At 41.3% G+C, this 24050-nt stretch overlaps 1 protein-coding gene and 1 pseudogene across 1 annotated transcript in view; both read left to right on the forward strand.

Moving 5' to 3' along the window:
* The first annotated feature begins 276 nt into the window (after window positions 1–276).
* LOC126014211 (AP-2 complex subunit alpha-2-like) lies at window positions 277–2695 on the forward strand (annotated as a pseudogene).
* A 1221-nt stretch (window positions 2696–3916) lies between these two features.
* ARMC3 (armadillo repeat containing 3) overlaps window positions 3917–24050 on the forward strand; it is a 78709-nt gene continuing 58575 nt past the window's right edge. The window contains exons 1-5 of the mRNA XM_049777535.1: window positions 3917–4066; window positions 7957–8074; window positions 14956–15081; window positions 22101–22169; window positions 22543–22718. Coding sequence (XP_049633492.1) covers window positions 3917–4066; window positions 7957–8074; window positions 14956–15081; window positions 22101–22169; window positions 22543–22718 — 639 coding nt within the window. The remainder of the gene's footprint in view (window positions 4067–7956; window positions 8075–14955; window positions 15082–22100; window positions 22170–22542; window positions 22719–24050) is intronic.

The following is a 24050-nucleotide window of genomic DNA, read 5'->3' on the forward strand; positions in this document are numbered from 1 at the left end:
AAGTAACTGGTATATTAAACTTCTAAGTCAAGAAAAATGGTGCAATAAAGATTGTTACAGAGAAATTTAGAGAACAAAAGAAAGGAAGGAAAGAATGAACAATGAACGAACTTATTATGAATACCCAAACTATTACTACTACTATAATTAAAAAACAAAATTCGCAGCAGCCACTGGGGCAGAGGCAGCTCCTGGGCAGTGGTGATGGCCAAGTGCCACACCACCCCCCGTGCCCTTCCAGCCCAACCCACTCTCTGAGAACCCTCTGGTCCCAAGATGCAGGCGGTGTCCAAGGGGGACAGAATGTGGGTCCTGGCGGTTTTCATCTCCGACAGTTGCAGCTGTAAAAGTAGAGGCAAAAATTAAGAGAATAAACAAGGAGCTGGCAAACATCATATCCAAATTTAAAGGGGGAAAGGTCCTGAATGGCTACAGCAAGATGTCTGCAAACTGCTTTTCATCTTCCGGCTAGGCCACGACATTGGATTGGGATGCAGGGAGGCCATCAACCTGCTCAGCTCCAACCCAATACATGGAGAAGCAGATTGGCTATCTTGTCATCTTGGTGCTGGTGAACTCCAACTCAAGCTGATCTGCCTTTGCTAGGGAGATCCCCAAAATCCTGGTAGTGGGGATAGCATGAAGCAGAGTGCTATCCTGTGCTTGCTGCTCCTCTACCTCAAGTCTCCCGACCAGGTGCCCATGGGAGACTGGACCTCGAATATGGTACATTCAACGACCAGCACCTGGGTATGGTGACCACTGCCACCAGCCTCATCACCACTGTGCAGGACGACCCTGAGGAATTCCGCTTGTGTGTCTGGCTGTCTCCAGGTTGAGCAGGATTATGACTTTGGCCTCCATCAACCTCCAGGACTACTACTACTTCATGCCCGCGCCCTGGCTCTCAAATGACATTGCTGCCACTGCTGCAGTTGTATCCCCTGCCAGAAGAGCCAGCAGTGCGTGGCCACCTGACCGAGTGCCTGGAGACTATCCTCAAAGTGCAGGAGCTGCCCAAGTCCAAGAAGGTGCAGCACTCGAATGCCAGAAACACGGTGCTCTTCGAGGCCAACAGCCTCATCATCCACCACAACAGGGAGTCCAACCTTCTGGTGCATTCCTACAACCAGCTGGGCCTGCAGCTGGTTCCTGCAGCACTGAGAGACCAACCTGCACCACCTGGCACTGGAGAGCATTGTGCACGCTGGCCAGCTCTGAGTTCTCCCAAGAGGACATCAAGATACGTGTGGTTACTGCCATCAACACCCTCAAGACAGAGTGGACGTGGGGCTGGAGAGATAGCACAGCAGTAGGGCGTTTGCCTTGCATGCAGCTGATTTAGGACAGATGGTGGTTAGAATCCCAGCATCCCATATGGTCCACCTGTGCCTGCCAGGAGCGATTTCTGATTGCAGAGTCAAGAGTATCCCCAGAGCGCCGCAGGGTGTGACCCCAAAACAAAACAAAAAAGGAAAGTGGATGTGAGCATGCAGCAGCAGACCGTGGACCTTCTCTATGGAATGTGCAACCACAGCAACTGCGCAGCAGATAGTGGCCGAGATGTTCAGCTATCTGGAAGCATCCGACTACTCCATCAGGGAGTTGATCGTGGCTAAAGGTGGCCATCCTGGCCGAGAAGTACGCCATGTACTACGCGTAGTACGTGGACACCATCCTCAACCTCATCTGCATTGCAGATGACTATGTGAGTAAGGAGGTGTGATACTGTGTGATCCAGATCATCATCAACCACGACAACGTGCAGGGCTACGTGGCAAAGACATTGTTCGAGGCCCTGAAGGTCCTGAGCGTGCCAAAAGAACCTGGCCAATTGGGGAGCTACATCCTGGGGGGAATTCAGCAACTTGATTGCTGGGGACCCGAGATCCACAGGCCTCCTGGGTCTCCATGTCCTTCCTGCCCCTGCTGGTGCCACCCCTCCACCCTTAACGATGGGAGGGTTGTTGGTGGACTGTTCATGGACTTGCCCACCGTTGCTCCACTGGCTTTAAAGACAACTTTGCCAGATTAAGCGTGTTATTTGAGAACCAATTGCAACAGTTGGCCTGAAGTCAGCATTTCGGCAGAACTTAGGCTGCATGTTCATCTTCTACGGGAAAAGATTTCCACGCAGTTCCTGAATTTCACCCCCACGCTGCTGTGCTCCGACAAGCTCAGGTCAACCTGAGCCTGCAGACCAAACCCCTGAACTCCACAGTAAATGGGGGTGCACAGGTGCAGTAGATGATGAACATCGAGTGTCTCTCTGACTTCACGGAGGCACCTTTCCTCAACATCCAATTCAGGTTGCAGAATATGTCCATTAAGCTGCCAATTACACTCAAGTTCTTCCAGCCCACAGAAATGGCCTCTCAGGACTTTTTTCAGCGCTGGAAGTAGTTGAGCAGCCCCCAGCCAGAGTGCAGAACATCTTCAAGGCCATGCACCCAATGGACAGGAAGAGATCACCAAAGTCAAGATTATTGGGATTGGTTCCACACTCCTCATAGAGGTGGATCTCAATCCTGCCAACTTTGTGGGAGCTGGGATCATCCATACCAAGACCACTCAGATTGGCTGCTTGCTGCGTCTGGAGCCCAATGTGCAGGCCCAGGTTTACCATCTCATAGTACACGCCAGCAAGGAGAGCGTCTAGCTGTGCTTGTGCCAAATGCCGACCCAGCAGTTCTAGAAACCATTAATGGTGGCAGCGCTCGCCTACCTCCTCCTTCATCCTCATCATGTCTCATCTCGATTCTTCGTGCACACAAGCTCCCACCACACTCCAACGGGCTAGGGAGGGCGCCATGTGGATTTCCCCTGCCTGCCCACCAGCCTGAGGAGCCAACGGCTCTGAGCAGTTCTCCTGGAATCCAGGCAGTTCTGCGATTGTTACGCACATTAAAGGGAAATGACGCTATTACAAAAACAAACAAACAAAACTATTGAGTTGCTGGAGAGATACTACAGTGGGTAGGGCATTTGCATTGTGTATAACTGACCTGGGCTTGATCCCCGGCATTTCTATGCCTGCCAGGAGTAATTATTGAGTGCAAAGCCAGGAGTAATCCCTCAACACCACTGGATGTGTTTCAAAAAACAAAACAAGAAACAAACAAAAATACCTATTGAACATTTACCCCCAAAATAGAGGTCTGACTCAAAAATGACTATAAGCTCTGAAAGTGGAGAGACCACCAAGGCCACACCTGACAATGGTCACTGTCCATGCAGTGTTGGGGACAGACTCAGAGACTTGCACAAAGCATGTGCTCTAATCCTTTGAGCTAATTTTTTAGTTTAATTACCTGTTTGTTTGTGCTTTTTTTTCTGTTGTTGTTGAAAAAAATCTAGTATGTTGATTGCAAATCATTATTAACTATTTTTAAAGCCATCATTTAGGAATCATTTCTTAATATTATATTAGGACTCATAGCACTATCATTCAGTTTCTAAATCGTATTTTGGTTTTGTTTTGTTTTGGGGACACACCCGGCAATGCTCAGGGATTACTCCTGGCTCTGTGCTCAGAAGTCGCTCCTAACAGGCTCTGGGGACCATATGGGATGCCGAGGATTGAACCTGGGTCTATTCTGGTTCAGCTGCCTGCAAGGCAAATGCTCTACCATCACTCCAGCCACAGTTTCTAAATATTGTTATCTATCCACCACTCTCAGAGTTAAACTGCTGGAGCTGGGCCCTTGCTGCTGGTGTCCACAGGGCCTTGCAGGCAAGACTCTAACAAATCTGTCTGTCTGTCTTTTTTTTTTTTTTTAATAAAGGAAGCCCAGGGGCCTATGACAAGCCTGTAAGCCAGGAGAGAGAGAATGAGGGAGGAGAGAGGTGTTTTGGGACGAGGGTAAGGTCAGATTGAGAGCCAGGTGAAAGGAATAGGTATAGAATGTAAGCCAAAATGATACATCCAAAGGTAGCCAAAGGTCCATCCAAAACAGGGAGAAAAGCCACAGCCAAGGATAGAAACAGTTCAATCCGATTGCTCCTTCAACTGTCTCTTTTAACTGCCAACAGTTTTCCACATCAAGCCTTCCCCGATTGGTGGGTGGTGGGTATAGATTGAACCAGCCAATCACGATTAGGGTCTTATTAAAGGGGCAGACCCCTTTTATGTCTGGCTGGTGCTGGACTGTAGAACTAGATATTTTTTTGTCTTGCCCTACATAATGTTTACCGGATGAGATGCAAAATGATTTGCTTGGATATATATTGATGTATTTGTTGTTTTTATAAAAGATCAAATAATAATTTTCCTCACATGAATGATGACATAGCTAGACTTAAATTTTTAGGGTCACAAACTTTTCCTTCTGAATTCTGTTGTTTACTCTCTATAAAGAGTTGATTAAAGAGTGGGTTCAAGGTAATTTGTTGAGACCTCCTTGTTATTCATTATTTCTGCTTCCCCTTATGTATTTCTATTTAGTCTTGTTCCTATTTCATCCACTATGAATAAAATATCTCTTTCCACTTAACCATTTTGGAATTACTTTCCCCTTTTAAACATCCTTCATCTCGTCTCAGTTGATGCCATTTTTTCCATCCTTCATATCATATCCAAAATTCTACCACCCCATAGAACATTTGTCATTCACTTTAGTCCAACTAAAATAAATTTTCTCTTCCTCATTTTGTTTGTCATATGCTTTTGTATTTCATAATATCCTGGCATTTTTATATCTGAAAGACATCTAAGGGAGACAATCCAGTTTTCAGATAAAAAATCATAAAATGTGGTCAGTGAACCTTGTGGTCAGTGAGACCTATAAGTAACCCAATTGAGGACATTTGGGAGCTGACCTGGAATATATATATTTACAAATATATAAATATATATTCAAATATATTTATTTCTTTTTCTCAACAGGAAAAAGCTTTTGTGGACTTATGTGGCCGCAAAACACCCCCATAATTTTAATTCTGATTTCCCATTAGGAATACACAACATATTAAGAAATTTATTCCTATCTGCCAAGGAAGGGGCAGGTTTCAGAGAGGCTGGGAAATGGAGGACCAGGGTGGAAGGATTGTTTCATTGGTGATGGAATATTGAATACCAGAAATAACTGTATTCTGAACAACTCTGTAAACCCAGTATCTAAAAAAAATAAATTTAATTTAAAAAAAGATGATTTTTGAATGTCAGTCCCCAAGTACTTTCAGAAGACCTCCCTCATGTTTCTGTGACTGACTGTGTACTACATGTGCTTTCCTCCTTTGTACGTCTGATGTGCCCTTTGGATGTCATCTTCTCTCCCAGAATCATGTCCTAGAAACCTACAGGCTTAATGTATAAGATAGACTTTTCCTGAATACTTATCTCCCCAAAATTGGGAGTCTGAGAGGCTGGAAATACAAAACAGTGATAAGGTACTTGTACCTTGCATGCTGCTGACCGGGGTTCAATACCTAGCATTTCATATACTTCCCTCCACCCCAAGTTCTGTCAGGAATAATCCCTGGCACAGAGTCAGGAGAAAACCCTGAGTCTAAGACTTGAGAATGAGCAATGTGACCTTGGTGACTTAGATCCCTTCTAAATTAGATGTTACAAGCAGCAGGCCTGTTGAATAATAAGCCTGTTCTAAATTTAGCCCTACTGTCATTTTCACTCCAGTGGGAGGTCATGGTTCATTTCTCTGTCTTCTCTTTTCTAACCCTACAAATGATGTTACCTTATTTAGAATAATCTTTACCTCTGTACTGAGAGTATTTGTTTTCTCCCTGACCAAAGAAAACCCTGCATAGGAGTCATGAGTTGTATTATCCTTATAAGCCATATATGAATGAGTTCCCCAGGTTTTATAATAGTATTCATGACCTGCTTAGAGTCCTATAATTTTTTCTTATATTATAATCATTTCCCCAGAAACAGACTTTATCCAGCCTTATATTTTTTTTTCGTTTCTCTTTTGGGGGGGTGTAAGGGGAGGTTCATACCTGGCGATGTTCTGGAGTTAGTTACTCCTGGATCTGCAATCAGAAATTACTCCTGGCAGGTTCGGGGAACCATATGGGATACCAGGAATTTAATTGGGGTCCTTCCAGCATTGGCTGCGTGTAAGGCAAACGAAAACATCCTACTGTTATGCTTTCACTCTGGTTCCATCCAGCCTTATATTTTATGTGTTGTTTACTTATTTTTTGAGTATGTTTGTATATGTTGGGAGAGAGGGGGTACTAAGCAGTGGTGATTTTGGGGATACTTAGCTAACTGGTTCCAGATAGTTTAATGAGAGAGGCTGAGAATGTAGAGCTGTTTGTGTCCTGAGATGCCTTGAATCAGGGTCACCCCAACAATGCTGAGACCACTGGGCTATACCTGACAGTGCTCTGGGAGTTACATAGTTTTGATGATTCAACTGGGGTCCCACATATGCCCTAACCCCTAGTACTTCTATTGATTTTTTTCATTGTTTCACATGTGCATTTCCTCTTTTTACCAGAAAAAGTATAATTGAGGGGCCAGTGCAATAGTACAAATTGGTAGGAAGTTTGTCTTATATGCGACTGACCTGAATTTGATCCCCAGTATTTTATATGGTCCCTGAGTACCACCAGAAGTGATCTCTGAGTGTAAAGCCATAGTAAATTCTTAACACTGCTTGATGTAGTCCCAAAACAAAACAACAAAAGTGTAGTGGTTAAAAAGGAGATATTATCAGGATCACATACATGCTTGATTGTGGTGCCTGCATTTTTAGGGGGTCACACATATTCTGTTTATAGAACTGACACTCCTGACCACTGGGATTGCACATCTTTTCAGTTGTTATGCTACTGGGGTGGGGATGAGGTGCACTCTTTAGTTGCAAAATGGTAAACACTTGGTTATGGGATGGTTGGAAATCACTGGTAGCTCCAGGGAATCTCAGGCAGCAAAACTGCCAGCCACAATCAACAGAATCCAACAGGATCAATCTCAATGCGACTATTTAGTACCCTGGATGCTTAATTCACAGCTTCACACTTGTAACAATTGGTTAAGCTGCTAATCTATCACCGGACACCCCCCCTTTGCTACATTGATATCTGAAGTGATTATACTTTGCTTTTTATTTTATGATGAATAAATTTTGTTTATTTACCTTTTGGGATAAAAAAGGAGATATTAATTAATGAAGCTGTCAGGATATCTAACATATATAGTTATTCAAAGAGTCTTACATATTGACACATATTCTATGTATAACACATATATAATTTATATGTAATATACATATACTTCTTATGTATCACAAAATTATTTTATATGTGATATACATGTAATTCTTATGTATTATAGTGCTATATGTTATTTAATTAAAACCTATTACATGCCAGATGGAAGTGCTTGATATAAGTGGTTTCTGATCCTCTCCTTAATCCTTTGCAATAGGTATTGTTATTCATACTGTACAGAAAAGGAAACTGAAATTAAACCTGCTTATGTAACTCATTGAATTGCACATGGCAAAGCTGACAAACTAGATCTGTTCATTGCATCACCCTTCACTCTTCCTACCATACCTTAAGGGTTCCAAAGACACCAAGGTTGAAAACTGTCAGTGACAGTTTTTAAATGAAAATTTATAATGCACTTGGTGAGCAGTGATCACATCATTTTCATAAGATTAAATTATCTTTAGCTTTCAAAATGCCATTCATTTTTTATGATTTTAAAAAGTCAAATGTGGGGCCCGGAGAGATAGCACAGCGGCGTTTGCCTTGCAAGCAGCCGATCCAGGACCAAAGGTGGTTGGTTCGAATCCCGGTGTCCCATATGGTCCCCTGTGCCTGCCAGGAGCTATTTCTGAGCAGACAGCCAGGAGTAATCCCTGAGCACTGCCGGGTGTGACCCAAAAACCAAAAAAAAAAAAAAAAAAAAAAAAAAAAAAAAAAGTCAAATGTGAATGATTTTAAATGCTCAAGTCTTACATTTTTCTCTTTGCATTGTAGTTTGATCCAATAACAATTGAAGTCAAGAAAGCTGCAACAGTGGTGTTAATGCTTAATTCTCCAGAAGAGGAAATTTTGGCTAAAGCATGTGAAGCCATTTATAGATTTGCTCTAAAAGGTTTGGAATTTTTTCAGTTTATCTTTCTAGTCATTAATTCTTTAAAATATGTACTCTTGTCTTGAGTACTTCCCTCTCTATGTTTTAGCCAACTTTCTGTCAATTCTTTTAGACATCCAAACTGTCACTAAGGTACATTGCAAAGTAATAGCTCTCCCTCCACGTGCCTAACTAAGTCCCGCAAGGAATAATTTTAGTGACTGAGTAACTAAAATTTTATTATAGTTTTACAGATTGCCAATGTCACAGGAACTCCCTATAGTTAGAACAATTTGAGCAACAAAATAAGCAGTATTGGATTATAACCTGAAATAGCAAATACATTTCTATGAGTTGATACTGATAGAACTAAATGCAAAATAAATAAGTAGGAGAAAAAGGGCATTTGCGATGCACAAATTCCAAATAACTTATATTAGTATACCGCCTTTGAGGAAGCACAGTACCATTTCCTCCTCTTATCGTGAGCTATGCAGGATTACTTTTTCCTGGAATCAAGGACAAACACTAGATGGGCCAGAGAAATCGTTCAAGTGTCAGAGCATATGTCCGCACATCCAAGTCCGTGAGTTTCATCCCTGCCACCTCATAATCCCAGAAACTCTACCAGATATGATTCAGTGACCCCCAATATGATCTAGTGTACCATGGGCCTAAATACCACTGGTTTCAGGGGAGTAGCCTCGACCCTCTGAAGATTTTTGGATGTGAACTTTTTTGTTTGTTTGTTTTAAAAAATTACAACTTTCAGGCCAGAGCAATAGCATAGGGTAGGGTGCAATAGCAATTGCACAGGGCCAACATGGGGGTTCCCAATCATCTCATATGACCCCCAGAGCCTGTCAGAAGTGATTCTTGAACTCAGGACTAAGAGTAACTCTTGAGCACCACTAGGTATGACTCAAAAACCTAAATAAGAAAAAAACCGGGGCCGGAGAGATAGCATGGGGGTAAAGCGTTTGCCTTGCATGCAGAAGGTCGGTGGTTCGAATCCAGCATCCCATATGGTACCCCGAGCCTGCCAGGAGCAATTTCTGAGCATAGAGCCAGGAGTAACCCCTGAGCTGCCGGGTGTGACCCAAAAACCCGAAAAAAAAACCCCCACAACTTTTATACTAAATAAAAATACTTTAGAAATGATGAAATATTTTATTATATAAATCTCATAAAGTATACTGGTTATTTTGAGCAAAAGTATTATTGATCTATTTAGTCAGAAGTATATAGTATTCCATAGCAAGAGCACAAAGTTTGGAAGCAGAAAATGAAAGTATAACTTGCAAACCCTTGTATTATATGTGAAGTGGCATACTGCCCTTGAAAGTAGACTATAATAAATTAAGGATCAACTACAGACACTAGTACAACTAGTAAAATACTAAAGAATATTATTAAATAAGTCAACAAAGGTAATAGAATTGTGGGGATAAAAACCACGAAAATCATAAAAAGAAGGCAAAAATTAAGAAAAAAAAGACAAATAATAAACAGACCATGTGCTACAAAAACTATAAAATGGTAGATTTTTAAACCTAATTTTATCAAAAATAAAATTTACTGTAAGTGACCTAAAAGCCTTTATCAATAGGTGGAAAGAGTGTTAACACTAGGTAAAAAGCCAGGCTAAAGTCTAGGCCAACTTAGAGTAATATATAGAATATAATGACAGATAAGTAGAATAAAAAAAAAGGTGAAAAAGATAGCCTATGGTAGTACTATTCAAGAGTACTATTCAAGAGTTATTATTCTAATAGCATAAAAGTAGACAGAGAGAAGAGTGATTTTGTGGAGGAAATATTTAAAAAGGTTCTTTGAGTGCATAGGCACTGGCTGGCCCTTTGCAAGGCTTTGAGCACAGACTGCTGTATGAACCCTGGTGAGCTCACCACTCAGAATGTCTGCAAGCCCCCATAGCTAAAGGATGGCAAGCCCTAGTGAGTGCATGGAAAAAAAGTTACAAAGAAAGGGCGGCTTTCTATGGCTGAAGCCATAGTACAGCAGGGATGGTCTTTGCTTTGCAAGCTGCAAACCTCGATTCGATCCCAGGTACCCCATTTTGTCACCCAAGCCCTTCAGGCAAGATCCCTGAGTGCAGAGCCAGGAGTAATCCCTGAGCACTATCAGCTGTGCCCCCCCCCCCACATAGGGCATGGCCTCTGTGAGTACCCAGGGACACGTGTGTGGGCACTATAACCAAGAGTGTGAAGGGCTTGTACGATAAAGCACAGCAGGCTAGGACACTTGCCTTGCAAACAGCCAACCCCGAGGTTGATCTCAGACATCTCATATGGTTCCCCTGAACCCGCCAGAAGTGATTCCTGAGTGCAGAGCAAGGAACAACCCCTGAGCATGACTGGATGTGGCCTTCTAAACCAAAAGCAAACAAGCAAATAAATAAATAAATACATAAATAAATAAAAGAAAAAAGAATGTGAGTACTGCTATCACCCATATATGACACTACCACCCACAACATTGCAACAATGGAAGTATTAGGAAAGGGGCATATCAGGATATTGGAATATTGAATATTGGCTATAAGGATATTGGGAGGAATTATAAAGGGATTTGGTTGAGTAATTAAGAGCAACTGAAAAATTCTATGTTTCTATGTTCTATGTCAGACTTTCACAGTATACAAAGCTAGAAGTGCAAATAAAAATAGAAATCCTTCTTTGTGAATTTAGGAGTTCTGTTTCCTCAGGGTCATTTTAATCTGTCTTCTGTGTTTGGTGGTCTTGGCCCTTGTGCTGAACCTCGGATGGAGTCTGGGATATCGTCTTTTGTTATGTTTCCAGAAGACCCATTCAGTTGCAATTGCCTCAGTCAGATCTCTGGAATTAGAGATCATGGTTGTTGTGCAGGTCGTAGAACAAACCCTAGACTAGGGCTTTCTTGTTGGTCCCAGAATACATACTGCCCGGTCATGGTTCTATCAGCCAGTCATCTGTAGATCACGTTCTTGGCTTTTGCACAGCCCAAAGTGTGACAAGTCTTCTGATTTTGTCTTATCATTAGTTGGTGAGGTAGGATAACCTGTTCTTATGTCCATTTGTTCCCAATTTCCTCGTTGTCAGGTTATCATATTAGAGCTGGCTCATGTTGACCTGTGCAGAGACTGAGATCTCTAGATATAGAGGTCTGATTTTATTATTCAGATTGGAGCAGAAGTCTTCCATACACCACAAAAGCACCAAGGGGAGAGTAAATGAGTTCATTGAAACTTGTTTCAAGACACAAATTCCCAAAGTTCACTACACACACACACACACACACACACACACACACACACACACACACACACACACACACCTAAAAGCCCTAACCCTGTATCTATTACAAAAACTGAATGTGTGGTTATAAAGCCAGGTTAAAAATGAACTTGAAAGGAGTCTATAGATAATCCCATGACAATATGTTCCAAGGGTGGAGAAACTCTGTATCTCTTAGGCCAAGGGGATTCCCTTTTTGAATGAACCCAATATTTACTGTGCTATGCAGGAGGGGGAATAAAAAGAGACAAAAAGCAAAAAGTAATCTTTTTTTTCTCTTTTATCTAGTTTTTGTCGATTTCTTTGTTTTGGGGTGGATATTGAAGTAGTTGTCCACTTTTTATTTATATATTTACTTTTTCTTTCTTCTTTTCTCTTCTTCCTTTTTGCAGTCTGTCATGTTTTTTATCTCAAGACCATGGCAATTATGTGGTGCATATCTTTATTGCTGCAGTGCTCACTGGATATCTTATTTGATACTTCTTTCTGAACTGTTGTGGTGTTTCACCTTCTTTTTTCCCCCTTCGTCTCTCAAACTGAGGATGAGAGCCTCTAGAGAAGGACTCTGCCCATTGTTGACATAGTTGATTTTTACCCCACTTTATTACTTTTCTCTTCCTCAAACAAAACCACATAACTTGAACTATCTAGTCCCACCTCCCAATTAGAGGGGGAAGTAATGGAGGTACCAAGACCAAACAGTTATAAGACCATTAAGTAATAAACTAGACACAGAGGGGACCACTTGTTCTAGCAGCCCCTAGGATGAGGGTGGAGGATATGGGAGGCAGGATGGGAACGGAGGTGGAGGGAGGACAATTCAGTGATGGGATTTCCCCTGATTCAATGTTAATATGTACCTGGAATATTACTGTGAACGATATGTAAGCCACTATGATTAAAATAAAAATTATATTAAAAAAATAGAAATACACAGCTACATATCTGGGAATTTTAAAATACCCCTCTTAGGGTAAATAAAGAACTTATAGAAATCTATAAGGGTATAAAAGGTTTAGATAGCAATATAAATTCATTTAACCTAATTGGTATTTATAGAATGCTCCAAGAACAGCAAGAGCATACATTATTTTCAAGTGTGTATAGGACATTTATCAAAATAGACATTCTCTGGGCAAGAAAGCAAGCTTCAATAAATTTAAAGAATTCCAATTACACAAAATATGTTATACCACAATAGAATTAAATGAAAAATCAATACTGCAAAGAACTTGGAAATCATTAAATAGTTAGAAAGTTAATAATGTACTTCTAAATAACCCATGAGTGAAAGAAGAATTCAAATGGAAAGTCAGAGTTTAAAATGAAAACAGCATATAAAATACTTCAGGCTGCTCTGAATGAGTTAGTAGGGAAATTTATTGCATGCAAATGTCTTTTAGAAAAGGAGGACTCGAGTCAACGGACTCCGCTTTCTCTTCAGAAACTAGAAAATGAACAAATTAAAACCAGTTACTAGAAATAGTAATCTAATATCTACCAGAGTAGAAATCAATAAAATAGAAAACAAAGTTAAAAACAAAAAGCTGGGGCCGGAGAGATAGCATGGAGATTAGGTGTTTGCCTTTCATGCAGATGGTCATTGGTTCGAACCCCGGCATCCCATATGGTCCCCCGAGCCTGCCATGAGCGATTTCTGAGCGTGGAGCCAGGAGTAATTCCTGAGTGCTGCTGGGTGTGACCCAAAAACCAAATAAATAAAAAATAAAATAAAATAAAAATAAAAAGCTGGATTAAAAAAAAAGATAATCAAAGAACCTTATCACTACCTTTTTAAAACAAGGACAAATGATTTGTCAGATAGTTAAATAAAAAGAAGACAAATGATCAATATCAGTATGAAAGAGCGTCACTATGTAGATCCTACACATATTATAAGGATTATTTGACTTCCAAATGATTTAATTCTAATAAGTTCTACAACTTAGTTAAAGCAGTTAGTAGAAACTTGTTTCAAGACACAAATTCCCAAAGTTCACTACACACACACACACACACACACACACACACACACACACACACACACACACACACACACACACACCCCTAAAAGCCTAACCCTGTATCTATTACAAAAACTGAATGTGTGGTTATAAAGCCAGGTTAAAATGTTTTCACTGATGAATTCTATTTTGAAATTGAAAGAATCACTAATACCAATTGAAAGACAAGAGTTTCGAATGCTGACAGGCATGTAAGCACCAGGAATTCACTCATCCCCATTATCTGATGTAGAATCCAGAGAGTAGAGCTACGCTGGGAGACTATTCGGCAGTTTCTTAGAAAACTGACAATCAATTTAACCATATGATGCATCAATACCTCCTTGGTATTTGCCCCAAAGATTTGAAAACTTATGTGCACAGAAAAAAATCTTTTTGCTTATAACAGCTTTAGCTCTAATTGCCAAAACTGAAAAGCAACCAACTTGTCCTTCATTCAGTGAGCTGACAAACAAAATGTGAAACATTCATAGCAGCTAATTTTGTGATTTGGAGTGGGGGGAAAGAGAGGACATTCTTAACAGGGGGCCAATTTAGCCAGTTTGATTACAAGGGCAATTACATGGTCTAAAGGAAAATCAAGTTTTTCTTTGGATGACTGCTTTTCCAGAAGATGAGCCTATATATTGAAGTGCAAAATAATTTGGTGCAGTAGCTGAGGCAAAAAAAGAGATGGACTTTATTCTAGTCTCAAGTTCGTTTTCAAAGGGAAACGGAAATATTCAGAGTCCAGTGAAATGGAAAAGCTGAAATGAATCAGAGCTTCAAGTATTCCAGGATGTGGAGGATGAGAACCCACTCAGCAGGGGAGGGATAGATTGCTCTGGCCTTCACTGACCTTGCTGCCTTCCTTCCTCCTACCGTCAAAGATCCCCAACGTACCCCCAAGATGGATGCAGGCCCACCCATCTTCATGCCATTAGAGGACCTCTAACCCCACTGGTTCTAAAGTGATAAAGTGAACCCCCTACAAATTCCATCACACACTTGAATTAGCAGGAGGGAGATTATGTACTTCATTGATTTTTACAATTAATTATAAGTTATGCAATCCACTGCCTGACTGATCCTTTTGCAAGGCACAGCGATAGGACGAAATAGAGGGAAAAGGGTGTGTGCCTTAAGGGGAAGTTAAAGTATAGGGAAGCAGAAAGTGGTGAGATAGCACGAAGGAAACAAGGAGAATGAAAGGAAGACTTGGGTGACCTGTAGGCCAGGTGCAATGTGAGCCAAGGCCTGGATGGATGATAAGAGGAAGCCAGTGTTGTTTGTTACCACCTGTAGCAGCAAAGGGAAATCCAAAGGCAAATGCTAGGAAATTGCAATGACTTACAGAGATGACCAAGAGTGTGTGGTGGATGCCCATGGATGACACTATTCTGTATTTGTTTATTTGAGGGAGTGGGTCATATTCCTTGATGAGATTACTCTGGATCTGTATTTGGGGGTCACTCCACAAAGTGCTGTGGTAACAGTGTGGGGCTTAGAGGATCCAACTGGGGTTAGCTGCATGCAAGGCAATTGCCTTAACCCCTGTCCTATCTCTCTGGCCACCATGTATGATTTTATTTTACTGTGATTTCAGGTGAAGAAAATAAAGCAACCCTCCTTGAACTGGGGGCTGTTGAACCCTTAACTAAACTGCTTACTCATGATGACAAAATTGTTCGAAGAAATACTACCATGATATTCGGAATTCTGGCTTCTAACAGTAAGTATGAATTCTAAAATGTTATCATATCATTTCATATAATATATTTTATCTTTCCTTTAGATGTAAATTGAAAGGATTTTTTTAAAAAATTATTTGAAATAACTTTAAGGAAAAGTTAAATAAGCATACTGTAACAAGTTTAATTTTGAGTTTTACGAGATATTTATAATATAAAAATATGTGAACAGACTCATGAAAAAAATTTTGAAATTGATAGTACAATGTATTCCAGTCATACTGAAAGTTGGGAGAGCAATTATTGATTTTTAATTAAAATAGTTTATTTTTTGAGTCAGTATATAATTTGTCTGCTCTGTATGTAATTTCCACTTCATATATAGTTTATATAAATAAATCCCAAAGTAAAAAGCTTTGACATTTTTATAGTTTTGAAGCTACAAGCAACATTTTGCCAAAAACAGATTTAGGATTTTTTATCAGGCCTGCTGCTTCCTTGAGTATAGATACATAGGAAACATGATAAAGTAAAAATACGAGTTTGACCAAAAGAAGGCCATTGAAGGCAGCCACCTTTATTATCTGTGTACATGTTTGTGGTGTGTGCAAATGTGTGTGCATGTATATGTGCCATGTGTGTCACATATGTGTTGTGGTGGATATATGGATGTATGTGACATGTATGGGGTATGTGACATTTGTGTATGATGTGTGAATGTGTGATGGGATATGGGGGAGGCTGTAGATTGGATCCCTCCAAGTTGCTGATGTGGCAGCACTGGTGGAGGCTACCAGGAGGGAGCTCTTGGTGTTTCAGGTGGCAGATGAGGTCCCTGAGGGCAGTGATGAAGACCATAGGCCTTGACCGTGATCATGAATTAATCCTTTAGCAGGGTTACCAGTCCTGCATGCTGGAATTAAATCACAGAGTGGGTTTGTGTTGTTTTATTCCCTTTTCATCCTAGACAACTGAGGCTCAGCGAAGCCCCCCACCAAATAGCGATCATTGGTCCTTGTGAGGTCTTCATGAATTGATTTCAAGAATGGCCTAGGGGCCGGAGAGATAGCATGGAGGTAGGGCATTTGCCTCGCATGTAGGACAGTGGTTCGAATCCCAGCATCCCCTATGGTCACCCGATCCTGCCAGGAGCGATTTCTGAGCATAGATAGAGCCAGGAGGAACCCCTGAGAGCTGCTGGGTGTGACCCAAAAACAAAAACAATGGCCTAAAGTATATTTATAACCCCAAAATTTCAAATGTTCTCCTCCCTTTGTCTCCTCTCTCTCTTTCTCTCTCCTCTCTCTCCTCCCTCTCTTCTCTCTCTCTCACTCTCTCTCTCTCTCCTTCTCTCTCTCTCTCTCTCTCTCTCTCTCTCTCTCTCTCACACACACACACACACACACACACACACCCCACCGATTTTTATGTCACAGAATTAGGTGCTTTGTTTGAAGTGCCTCTTCGGCACATAAAGCTCTCACTTTATCATCTGTTGGGGTGGGGGTGGGTGGGAGTTTGGATCCACAGCACTCCTCAGGGGCTGTTCCTAGGTCTCTGTTCAGGATTGGACAATGGTGGGGGTAGGAGCACAGGGATCAAACTGGTGGTCTGCATGCAAGGCAAGTGTCTTACCTATCCAGTCCTAAGCCCTCATTTTAAAATTAGAAATAAACCCTTAAAAATCTCATTACTTTGCTCAGAATTCTGTAAGGTGGCTAGTGAGCAAAAGGCCATGCGGGCTAGAGCAAGCTCCTGCCTCTCAAGGTCACAGCCAGTGGCAACATCCTTACTGTTCAGAGGCCACTAAGTTCAGTTCGCCCTTTGTTTGACTCATGGTAGCCTGTCATGTTTGGAAAGGAGAGAAAGTTTATTATATAAATTGTTTCTTCTCATGTAATGTTTAGATCCCTTGAACCTTTCTTTGCTTAGTTTTGTTCTGAATTATTAGTGTTCGTTTTATTTAGTAAACGTTTACATATCTTGAGTTACAAACTATTTTCTCATCTTTCAAATAGGAGTTTATAACCTGTGAAGTTCTCTAACTGGTTCACAAAATTTTTATGAGCAGGGTTTAAAATAAAATTTCCTGAGTTTCTAAAGTAGCCAGATCGGAAGAAGCAATCTCTCTTGCAAGGGCCAATGTGTAGCTCAGTGGCAAAGTGCTTGCCTGGCACGTATAAGGTTCTGGATGTGAGCCCTGGAACTGCAAGGAATAAAAAATAAGAAGAAAAGAAATGCTGTTGTATTTGGATGTGACTGGGCTTTGCAAACCACCCTGCCCAGCATTAGGCCAGGCTCTAGGCAGTGCCAGAGGCAGACCGCACAGCTTGGCAAGGGGGCAGTACTTCTCTGTGCCTTCACCTTCTCCACTGAGTGCTTGGGTCTCCAGACTGATGAATGAACTTCCAGAGCTTTCTTTGAATTGCATAAATCAGGTGGGGGAAGAAAATAAAACCATTATTGGAATGAGCTGTATTTTCTCTTTGGCTTCTCAGTTGACACAGATAAAATACTGACCTCTTCAAGAGCTTGGAAAATTCCTTTTTGTTAATAGAGCCAACATACTGGGGCTGGAGAGATGGTACAGCAGGTAAAGTGCTTGCCTTGTATACAGAGAACCTGGGTTCCATCCCTGACACGATATGGTCCCTAGGCGTCATTCCTGAGCACAGAACCAAGGGTAAGCCCTGAGCATAGCTGATGTGACACATACACCAAAAAGAAAAACAAAAGAGCCAACAGAGTAAGAAAAATGATTTAACTTTTGATTTTTGTTCCAGGAAAGTTAATATTAAAAAAAATTGTCTATGGGGCCAGAGTGATACACAGTGGTAGGGCGTTTGCCTTGCATGCGGCCTACCCAGGACTGACCTGAGTTAGATTCCTGGCATTCAATATGGTCCCCTGAACCTGCCAGGATCGATTCCTGAGCACAGAGCCCTGCAGGACTAACCCCCGAGCACCACTGGGTGTGACCTAAGAAAGTCCCTCCCAAATAACGCCTAGGTGCCAGGCGGTAAGGCATTGGCCTTGCATGAAATTGTATTAGCCACATGCTGGTTTGAAGCCCTGGTACCACATATGCTCCCCATGGCCTCAAAACCAAAAAGTCACCATCCATTCATCCATCATCATCATCATCATCATCATCATCATCATCATCATCATCAGCTGTGCTTTTGGATGCAGAAGCAGCAAATACATTTCTGCAGCCTAGGTCATCAGCTTCAGGCAGGCTTCCTAGACAGATTTTTCTGTGGACACTTTTATCTTCTCCTACTTCTTGTAGTGGACTCAGAGCTAACATATATTCAAGAACAGATCACCTGGGGCAGGAGCAATGGGGCAGCAGTAGGGCATTTGCCTTGCACGCGGCTGGTCCAGGATCCCCAGTGTCCCATCTGGTCCCCAAGTCAGGAGCGGTTTCTAAGCGCATAGCCAGGAGTAACTCCTGATCGTCACAGGGTGTGGCCCCCAAAAGCAAAAAAGAAAAAAACAAAACAAAAACAAACAAAAAATAGATTACCCAATCAAATAGTGCCTCCCCCAAAAATTCCAGGTGGCATTTAAAATAAATGTTTTAAAACTTGCGATGAGCCTCATCCTTCTTAGCAGCCATGAGCCCGTTCTTCCTTCCTTCTTCCTTAAATTTTATTATTTTGTCTATAGCCAGAGTGACTGAACTATGCACCTCTATACCAAGTCTGACTCACTCAAGACATTTAAGTTCCTTTTTCCAAACTTTTGTAAAAAAGAAAATCAAAGTGCTACTGCTGTCCTCTTTGACTGTTGTTTGTATTTAGTTCAATAATGCCATATGATACTGCCTTTTTAAATGAAGCCCACTAAAATGAATTCATCAGAATCGTTGGGAGAAATATAACCTTTGAAGCTGAGACATACATTGCTTCTGCCAATCTGAATAGTTTGCCTTCCAAGGAAAAGTGTATGTGTGGGCTTGAATATCCTAGATGGTTATTACGATGAAATCAAGATTTATGAAGGTCCAGAAGGACAGTACAAGGGTTAAGGCACATGATCTGGAGGTAGTCAAACCAGATTTGATCCCCACACTACCTGGTCCCCTGAACATCATGGGTATGACCATGATAGTCTTTGAGGATTACTGTTTATGCTCCTGGAACTCCCTTGAGCACTGCCAGGGTGACCCAGGGTGTTCCCAGCACCGCAGGACCTAGGTAGCATGCTGTCCTTGGGTCCTCGTAGTGAACTGTCAGGATGGTCTTTTTTTTTTGTTTTTTTTTGTTTTGTTTTTTGTTTGTTTTTGGGTCACACCCGGCGTTGCTCAGGGGTTACTTCTGGCTGTCTGCTCAGAAATAGCTCCTGGCAGGCACGGGGGACCATATGGGACACCAGGATTCGATCCAACCACCCTTGGTTCTATATCGGCTGCTTGCAAGGCAAACACCGCTGTGCTATCGCTCCGGGCCCCAGGATGGTCATTTTTTAGGCATCACTTAGGAGACTAATAAAACAACACCAGAGTTCATGAAAGTTAACCAGGAAGTGAAGGGGCTGGCAGCTGAAAAACAATGTAAAATTGTCCATATCACACTGTTCAACTAGAACCACAAGTCAGAGTTTCCATTCAGTTCTCTGAACATCTGCGTGTTCTCTGCTAAGAAAGATGGGGACAGAGGTTAATATTGTGCTATGGAAGAGTAGTAGCTCATCCCAGACTTTTGCTGATTTAACTTCAGGAAAAAGATTCTTCGAACAAGCTGGTGTCAAAAGCCAAATTGGTCAACTGTGCCACCAAGAGTCAGTTCATACACTGATTCATAAGAAAAAGCCCGAGGAGAAAGATCAGGTCCAGTGTTGAACATCACTTGCTATTTGGACTTAATTATATCAAGAATTTATTTGGCACCAAGAAGCCTCTGTGAATGCTTTTCACATGCATCGATGGATCATGACCCAGGGACAGAAAAGAACCTAGCAAAGGGATTAGGCCACATGGGAGCAGATGCTACAGTGAGATGAAGAATCCATAACTCAGGAGCTTTCTTGGCCTCGTGGTGAGCACAGAGAAGTGTTGGGAGTAAAAGGAAGACTGGGATACTGAGTGCAGGATGTACTTGGAGATCTGACAGGTTAGGAATATTTCTGTGAAGCCAGGGAAATAAATGTTGGTCATGGGCCCCACAAAAATCAGCCAGTGATCTATGATGGATGCTCATGTGTGAAAAGAGAATCTCAACACACTTTTCCACTGTTTGCACCTCTGTAGAATTCATCAGCCCATAGAAGAGAGCGTAGTTTTATACCAAAGAGATGGGGCCCATGCTATAGAGGTAATGCTTTTTATTCTGAATGAGTTTATGGAAAATTGATGTTCTCTACTCTTGCCAGAAATTTGGTTAGTTTGTACTGCAAGGTTATTAATTTACATAGATTGGGCTGGACTTTGCTGGCCCTGTTTTAGTCATTTTGAGCAGAAGCAGAGAAATTAGAGATTTTGACAGATTCAGAAACAGCTACATCTCTGGATCCCACAGGAGAAGGTGTCCAATGAAAGCCATGTACTCTATATCCACTGCTGAATGAAGAAGAATTCATTGCGAGACCATCTGCTTCTGAGGCTGCAAAATGAACTTTTCCAAAATGCTGGTAATGCTAATCTTGGCTGACAGACAAAGAAGATTGACCAAGAAAGAAAATTGCAGAACTAAAGGAGCAATTATGCCTTGTTTCTCAAAAAAAAAAAAAGTTTGTGTGTGGGAGCTGGAGTGATAATACAGCAACTGGGAACTTGCCTTGCTCATAGCCCACCCAGGTTTGATATCAAGCATTCTATATGGCCCCTCCAGTCTACCAAGAGATATTCCCCCCAAAAAGGAGAGAGGAGTTAATAATGGCAAAAATAAACAGGGGCGTAGGTATATTTAATTTTCAAACATTAATGAAATGAACTTATTTTATTTTATTTTTTTGGCCACACCCGGTGATGCTCAGGGGTTAGTCCTGGCTATGCACTCAGAAATCGCTCCTGGCTGGAGATTATGTGGGACACCAGAGATTGTACCAAAATTCATCATGGATTGCCTCATGCAAGGCAAATGCCCTACTACTGTGCCACCTCTCCGGGGCCTACAAAATGAACTTTAAACAAAGTTATCTTAAAGCAATTTTGATATTTCCCAGTCGTCAATCATAAATAAATAATAAACAAGATATATTAATTTAGAAAAATGAAATATAAATCCTATTTGTATTCTGTATAAAATAAAACAGAGGATAGAAAGAAAGATAGCTCTGAGGATAAGGTGCTTGTCTTGCACATGGCTAATACAGATTTGAACACTGAAACTCCATATGTCCCCTGAGATCTGTCAGGAGTGAGCTCTGAATAGAGCCATGAGAAGCCCTAAACAACCCACACACCTACAGGATATGGCCAAATCCCTCCATCCCCAGCCAAACTTTAAAAAATTTAAAAATACCTTCCCAACAAAACAAAGAATGATTACTATAAAATTAACTAGTGCAGGTTCAATGATTTGATCTTGCCGAGAGGTGGTCTGGCATGCACCTCTGATGATCATTGTTCCTTGTGCTGTAGAATGCAGTAGAACTCAGTGGTCAAGAAACATACACTGGAGTCAGTTGGGTCAGGCAGATGTGGAAAGGAAATCTGAATCCATCATTTAATTTCTGGAAGAATTTGAGCCTCAATGTCCTTATCTATAAAATTGGATAATAATAGCACGGGTGGGGAAGGCAAAAAGATAGCACATCAGTAGGGTGTTTGCCTTGCAAGCAGCCGATCCAGGATGGATGGTAGTTCAAATCCCGGCATCCCATATGGTCCACTGTGCCTGCCAAGAGTGATTTCTGAAAGCAAAGTCAGGAGTACCTACTGATCGAGGCTGGGTGTGACCCAAAAGCCAAAATAAATAAATAAAGTGCAGTTATTTAAATATTTAAAAATAGCACTAAATGACCCTTATTCTATTGAATAAGGGTCATTTTTCAGAAGCTGTCATTGTGATTATTATCATACATAAAAGGCTAATATTTAGTACTTCTTTTGTAGGTGATGTTAAAAAATTGCTGAGGGAATTAGACATCATGAATTCTATCATTGCTCAGCTTGCTCCAGAAGGTAACTATACATCCTCTACTTTCTTTATTGATTTGTTATTTGGGGTTTGGGAGCTACTCTATGCTCAGTGGGGTCCCAGGAATCAAACTGGGACCAGCCATGTGCAGGGGAAATTCCTTCACCTCTGTACTCTCTCTCCCTGGCCATATGTTTCAAACATGAAACTGGTTGTTTTTTTCCACAATTGATTATATTTCTTGTAGATAATGTATTTATGAAAATCATTTGTGGTTACTTGTCATTAAAATCTCTAAGACCCAAGTGGGCTACAACCAAGATAAGACTTGAGCAGAGCTTTGGATCTTTGGCATGCTTTTGAGCATGGGTTGTAGAAGCAATTGGCATACTTGTGTTATTTATTTTTGATATGCAGAAGAAATTGTTATCCATGAGTTTGCTAGTCTTTGCCTAGCGAACATGTCTGTCGAGTTTATGGGCAAAGTGCAAATATTTGAGTGCGGTGGATTGGAGCCACTTATCAGACTGCTGAGCAGTCCAGACCCGGATGTGAAGAAGAATTCCATTGAATGCATTTACAACCTGGTACAGGTATGGGGCCTTCTGCTAGCATTTTGGGAAAGCCTAATTATAGAATAAAAGTCTTTTAAAACTCAAGAGTTTTCACTCATTCACTAATTCTTGAAACTACTTAGGAATTATTTTTTAGAAAATAAACAATTTCATATAAGTGTGTCTTTCTTCCCATGTTTTCCTATATTTTTTACCAAGTGGAAATGAGAAGAGTTACTCTACTTCCCTAGCAAGAATGGTTTAGCAGAGCATTCATCTCCTAGGGTGGGGTAACCAAGTGCTAGTCCAAGTGGCATCAGACAATAGTGTTTTCCCACCTAGTCTTAAAAGCTGGAAGTTTGTGATTATGGACTCTGTGGGGACAAGCTCCTTCCATGACACAGTTTAGCTCCTCTTTGTCTCTTCCTTGCCTCTGTTTCTAGCTGTCCACCCTCAGCAACTTTGCCATTTTTCCTTCTGTTGCTCCTCCTCCTCATGAAGACACCATCTTTTAGGGACACAACTGAGTGTCAATCCTTTCCAGATCTGGATTTCAAACAAAACCATCTTTAGAGATAAGGAGGATTAGAAATTCAACATTTTGGGCCTGGAGATATAGCACAGCGGTGTTTGCCTTGCAAGCAGCTGATCCAGGACCTAAGGTGGTTGGTTCGAATCCCGGTGTTCCATCTGGTCCCCAGTGCCTGCCAGGAGCTATTTCTGAGCAGACAGCCAGGAGTAACCCCTGAGCACCGCTGGGTGTGGCCCAAAAACCAAAAAAAAAAAAAAAAAAAAAAAAGAAATGCAACATTTCATTTTGGGGTGATATGGTTATTAACCTCCAATAGGAGAACAATGAACCAACAGAAAAGTGTGTGTTTGAATAAAGCAAGTAATAGAATTGTGTGTATTTGGGAATAGCATAAAATTGAAATTTAGGGAATATGTATTAAAGTTGAAATGTAAAACATGGCTGGGGGTGCTAGAGAAAGAGCTAAATGGGCTGGAGCACATGTTTTGCATGTAGGAGGCCCGGATTTGATCCCTAGGCCCACACAGTTACCCAAGCACCACTATGAGTGATCTTCAAACACTGAGTTGGGAGTATCTCCCAAGTACTACTAGATGTATACTCCCCCACCCTCCTGGGGGTAGTTCCAGGTTGAAGACAAGAGTAAACGTATTTTCTCAGCTGAGGCTTTCTTGTGCTGTATTTCAGTACGGTACCAGTTATATTGCTTTCCATGCATTGCAACCTTTAATAAAGATCAACCTATAAGTATACTATCTGAAGGAACAATACTGGAGCTCTGTGGAAGGCTGACTATAAAATGTTAAACAGTGGAACATTTTGCATTCCTTTACCTTGAC

Source organism: Suncus etruscus, chromosome 7 (genome assembly GCF_024139225.1).
Source record: "Suncus etruscus isolate mSunEtr1 chromosome 7, mSunEtr1.pri.cur, whole genome shotgun sequence".
NCBI lineage: Eukaryota > Metazoa > Chordata > Mammalia > Eulipotyphla > Soricidae > Suncus > Suncus etruscus.